Source organism: Alexandromys fortis, unplaced genomic scaffold (assembly GCF_014885135.2).
Source record: "Alexandromys fortis isolate MF-2015 unplaced genomic scaffold, M_Fortis_MF-2015_v1.1 scaffold_423, whole genome shotgun sequence".
Lineage (NCBI taxonomy): Eukaryota > Metazoa > Chordata > Mammalia > Rodentia > Cricetidae > Alexandromys > Alexandromys fortis.
In genome coordinates this window covers 302,344-307,625 of record NW_026068293.1, presented here as the reverse complement: position 1 = coordinate 307,625, position 5,282 = coordinate 302,344, and the positions used below count along the sequence as shown (strand labels likewise).

Here is a 5,282-nt window from a genome sequence, read left to right as displayed (position 1 = left end):
GCTTAGCGCGCCGCCTCGCAGTGCGGGCCCAATTAAGTCTCATTCATTATTCAGTGGCCCTGTCGCGCCCCCACCTCCACAGCCGTGGCTGGGTTGTCGTTTCGCTGCCCCTCCTCAGCCCTAAAGGGACCAGATCCCGAGCTGCCTTCTCATCCCCACCTGGGGGCAGGGGTGTTGGAGGAAACGGAAACGTTCTGCCTACTGTGCGCGTGTGACCCTAAGTGAGGCCCACTGGCTCCATCCCTACCTCTAGCCAAGACCAGGAGATCAAGTAGATCCAAGCTTCTTTATAAAGAAAGAAACTGAAGCTCAGGAGAGGGTATGACTTGGCCAAGGTCACCGAGCTGCACCCGGGATTGGAGCCTGGAATATTGAAAGCATTCCAGCGCTGAAGGAAGAAGGCGGATTCCTCTCCCCGAGTTCTGGTTCTGGTCTTAATCTTCCGGGGATGCGCTCCTGTATCCCTTGCTAGTGTCTTTTTCCTTTGCTTCAGGGTCAGAGCAGCTTCGAGGCTCTCTGGATTTGGGGCTATGCAAGGTCAGGCTCAGGTTTGGGTGTGGAGTTCCCTAAAACTTGAATAAGACAGTGAGGCAAAACAGGGGGTGTTGGTAGGCGCTCCCATTTGCTTATGGGTGGCTGTCTCCTCTCCCTTAGGAAATTAGAAGTGATAGAATATTGGCCATTTTGAGGCTCTTCGGCGTGTGGAGAGAAGCATTCAGCCTGAAGTGGGAGAGCGATCGACTCCCATTTGAGGCGGGGAGAAGAGGTTATTGAGAGTTTTAGTTTTATCGATAGGGATCGCCTTTCTTCTCCCTCAAGTAGCCGCACTGTCGGGACAGTTTTGGCCTGGGGTGTCCCAACCTCGTGAAAAGGTGATCTGGGACTTGGGGAACCTTCCTTCTGTAAGCGGCAGCACCACCTGGCGGTTGTGGTGACGCTCTGCAAGAGGTGCGCTCCGCCGGGAGTGGGGCGCAGTTCCAGGTCCTAGAATATAAAACTGGGTGAGCCTGGGGTGAGCTTCCACAGGGTTTACCCGAGAGGGCAGATAGAGGAAGGTAGGACCGGAAGGTGATTCTGAAGAGGCTGACTAGGGCTTCGGGGAGGGGCCTGGCGGAGGTGGCCTGACTTCAGAGACACAGTCAGCACTGAGAGACAAAGTCCACTTGTGTGGCAGTGGGAACAGAAAGGGAGAGAGGGGCCATTTTGATTCTATGGTCCAAGGAAATGACTAGTCTGAAGCGGCCTGAGCAGCCAGTACTGCGGCTCTACCGGGACTGCCTGAGGGTGAGTTCACTTGAAGTAGATAGGACGGAATGTCAGGCACTCTTTGCTGCTGGATTTGATATTCTGAGGATTTTTGCAGCCTCTTTGTAGAGGCTCTTCAATCTTGTTTGGGAACAGGACGGTTGAGCAGTGGGGTGCTAAGGTCTAGGTCAAAATGTTTTCCAGAATGGTTAAGTGGAAGGAATTCAGGATCCCTTTCAAGTTTGACTTGTGGGAAATTTTCATGGCCTGGGGAGATCGAAAGTTTCGCTGGAGAAGGTTCAAACCTTGGGCCACACACACGTGGAGTTAAAGGGGTGGTCTTTTAGATAAGACACTGATTTTCAAAAGGGTTTGAAACTTTGAAAAAGTATTCTATTAAACCATCCCCACCCCCATTTCACCCTTGTGAGCCATTAAGGGAAGGTCTGAAATTTAAGTTGCTTCTTCTTCTTTTAGAAATGTACTTTATGTATGGGTGTTTTACTTGTATCTCTGTGTGTGCACTGTGTGTGCCTGGTGCCCTCGGAGACCAGAAGAGGGTATCTGTGAAGAGGGCACTGGGTACTGACTCTGGGTCCTCCGGAACAGTGGTAGGTAACCTCAGCCATCTTTCTAGTCCCAAACTTCTGATTTTTGTTGTTGTTGTTTTTTGTTGTTGTTGTTGTTTTCTGGTTTTTTGCTCAGGCACCTAGTTCTTAGTGTCTCACCTAAAAACATTTAAAACATTCTCATCCCTGGGCATGCATGGTGGCAGATACTATAACCCCACTTGGGAAATGGGGGCAGGGAGGTCAGGAATTCAAGGGCATTCTCAGCTATAGCCACTTAAGACCAGCTTGGCTACATAAGACTGTGTCTCCAAAATAAATAAATAAAAGAAAAATTAAAAAATGAAGCATTCTGCCCCCCCTAAATTTGGAGCCACTGTAACAGGACTGGGGAGCTAACAGAAAGACATGAGACATCTAATCCCCCAAGTGACCTTGAGGTAGGACTGGACTTTGTAGCATGAATTCTAATTGGTCTTACAATAAAAACTCAGTCAGCTATCAGGGGGTGAAAGCTGAAGGATCAGAGATGCGGTGTGGCCAGCCCCTAAGTTCTTACCTCTACCAATACTCAGACCAAAGGGGCCATCCTGTCCTCAGACTGCATCTCAGACTGCATCTCAGACTGCATCTCAGACTGCATCTCAGACTGCATCTCAGACTGTGTCTCAGACTGCATCCTCAGACTGCATCTCAGACTGCATCTCAGACTGCATCTCAGACTGTGTCTCAGACTGCATCTCAGACTGCATCTCAGACTGTGTCTCAGACTGCATCTCAGACTGTATCTCAGACTGCATCCTCAGACTGTGTCTCAGACTGCACCCTCAGACTGTGTCTCAGACTGTGCCTCAGACTGCATCTCAGACTGCGTCTCAGACTGCAACTCAGACTGCTTCTCAGACTGCACTGGTTCTGTTTCCTCCCACCTTATATTCCTCTTTCTGCTCAGCCATATCACTCCTGTCTCCACCTTTCTAGTGTTGGGACGAAAGGCATGGGATCCCAAGTGCTGGGATCGCCTTTGTGTGAGCTCTGTTTCTCTTTTAGACTGGACCAATTTCTTGTAGCCCAGGGTAGCTTTGAACTAGCAGAGTCTGTCCCCCCAGTCCTGGGATTAAAGGTGTGTGTCACCACTGCCTGGCCTCTAGTGGCTTGGCTTTGCTCTCTGATCTTCAGGCAAGTTTTATTTGTTAAAATGCAAACAAAATATCACTACAGGACTTGACTTGCATAATGGAGAAATGCTTTACTGTGTTGGGGTTTGGATGTCGTCTGATGAGTCTCCCTTTTTCTCTCTCCATCTTTTAGGGTCTAAGGATAACTCTCGGGACAATGGTGATTCTCACAGAGGACCTTGAGATTTCTGCGTTTTGATCAATGTCAAATGCCACTGGATTTGTTCTAAGTCTCTTGCCCTAGAGGATGGCCAAAGGGCTCCTGGTGACCTATGCCCTTTGGGCTTTTGGGGGTCCTGTTGGACTCCACCACCTGTATCTGGGAAGGGACAGCCATGCCCTGCTCTGGATGCTTACCCTGGGAGGTGGTGGGTTGGGTTGGCTCTGGGAGTTCTGGAAGCTCCCAAGCTTTGTTGCTCAAGCCAACAGGATCCAGGGTCAGAAACAGAAGCTAGGAGAGGGGAGACCATCTCTGAGTCTCCTTCGCTTTGCTGGCCAGATGATAGTGGGAATCTATTTTGGTCTTGTGGCTCTGATCGGCCTTTCTTCCATGGCCAACTTCTACATTGTGGGCCTTCCACTGGCAGTTGGCTTAGGGGTCTTGCTGGTGGCTGCTGTTGGCAACCAGACATCAGACTTTAAGAAGACTTTAGGAGCAGCCTTCCTCATTTCCCCTGTATTCTATGGCCGCCCCATAGCCATTCTGCCCATCAGTTTGGCTGCCAGCATTACAGCCCAGAAGCATCGTCTGTACAAAGCTTCAGTGGAGTCAGGGACGATCAGCGTGCGGCTCTACCATCTGGGCTTGGCTTACCTTGCCTTCACAGGCCCACTGGCCTATAGTGTCCTGTACAACACAGCTGCCACCCTGAGCTATATGGCAGAAACCCTCGGTTCCTTCTTGAGTTGGTTCAGCTTTTTCCCACTTCTTGGCCGCCTCACGGAGTCTGTCTTCCTTCTGCCTTGCCGGATCTGGTGGCTTCTGGTTGGGGATCCTGGCTTCAATACCAGACAGTTCCAGGAGTGGGAAAAGCTCTATGAATTTGTTGACAGTTTTCAGGATGAGAAACGTCGGCTGGCTTACCAGGTAAGCCTTTCTTCTTAGGCAAGTCTCCCCAGGGCCTGTATGGACTCTGAGGGTTAGAAACCCTGATGGAGCTGGTAGTCTGAATGGGAAGCACTGTCCTGAGGCCTGCTGCGGCCCAAGTTCAGGAAGAATCTTCTGGTTTCTTTGGGCTCCTGTGTATACTGCATGAAGGTGCACTACAGATGAGAAATACATATGAGTAATCAAAAAGGTTAATTTATTTATTATGTATGCGGTGTTCTGCCTGCATGTATGCTTGGATGCCTGAAGAGGGTATGAAATCTCATTCTAGATGGTTGTGAACCCCCATGTGTTTGCTGGGAATTGAACTCAGGACCTCTGCAAGAGCAGCCAGTGCTCTTAACCACTGAGCCATCTATCCCCAGCCCACCCTTTTTGTTTGTTTGTTTGTTTGTTTTGCAAGACAGCGTTTCTCTGTGTGATAGTCCTAGCTGTCCTGGAACTAGCTCTTGTAGATCAGGCTGGCCTCAAACTCAGGGAGATCCACCTGCCTCTGCCTCTCGAGTGCTGGCATTATTGAAGTTTAACAGATAAAGTGTACGTGCCCCTCGGGTTAAGGAATGGGACACTGCCAGCTCCAAGAGGATTCCTTCCTATCCTTTCCCACTCTATACTCCTGCCTTGGAGGTCAGTTCCTTTCTGCCATCTGTCACTGTGGATTAGGGGCATTGGTTCTTGGTGTAGGAGATTCAGTGCAGAAACCCTGTGTGTGCCACATGAGTCTATACCACTGAGTCTCATCCCGAGTCCTACCGTGATATACGAGGTTAAAAAGTTTATTATGTGTATGTGTCCATGTACCACAACATGAATGTAGAGGTCAGAGGGCAGTCGGCAAGACCAGAGTCTCTCTTTCTACTACTCGTATTCCAGGGATCAAACTCAGGCTTGTCTTAAGTGCCTTTATCTACTGAGCCATCTTGTCAGCCCAGTTTTTTTTGTTTTGTTTTGTTTTGAGACAGGCTCTCACTATGGAGTCTTTGGTCTGGAATTCAAAATATAAGCCAGGCTGATATGTAAACCAGGCTGGCCTCCAACTTGTGATCCTCCTGCCTCTGCCTCCCAAGTGCTGGATATTAACAGCACATGACACAGTGTTCAATAGGTGAGTTTTTGGTTGTTTTTTTCTTTTCCTCCTTTTTTTTTTCTTTACCCAACTTTTGTCTATCCTTTTTTTTTTTT

At 49.3% G+C, this 5,282-nt stretch overlaps 1 protein-coding gene across 1 annotated transcript in view; it reads left to right on the top strand.

Annotated features, from left to right (window-relative positions):
- The first annotated feature begins 1,106 nt into the window (after positions 1–1,106).
- Positions 1,107–5,282, top strand: part of Dnajc22 (DnaJ heat shock protein family (Hsp40) member C22) — a 5,804-nt gene continuing 1,628 nt past the window's right edge. The window contains exons 1-2 of the mRNA XM_050132431.1: positions 1,107–1,284; positions 3,126–4,079. Coding sequence (XP_049988388.1) covers positions 3,240–4,079 — 840 coding nt within the window. The 5' untranslated portion in view covers positions 1,107–1,284; positions 3,126–3,239. The remainder of the gene's footprint in view (positions 1,285–3,125; positions 4,080–5,282) is intronic.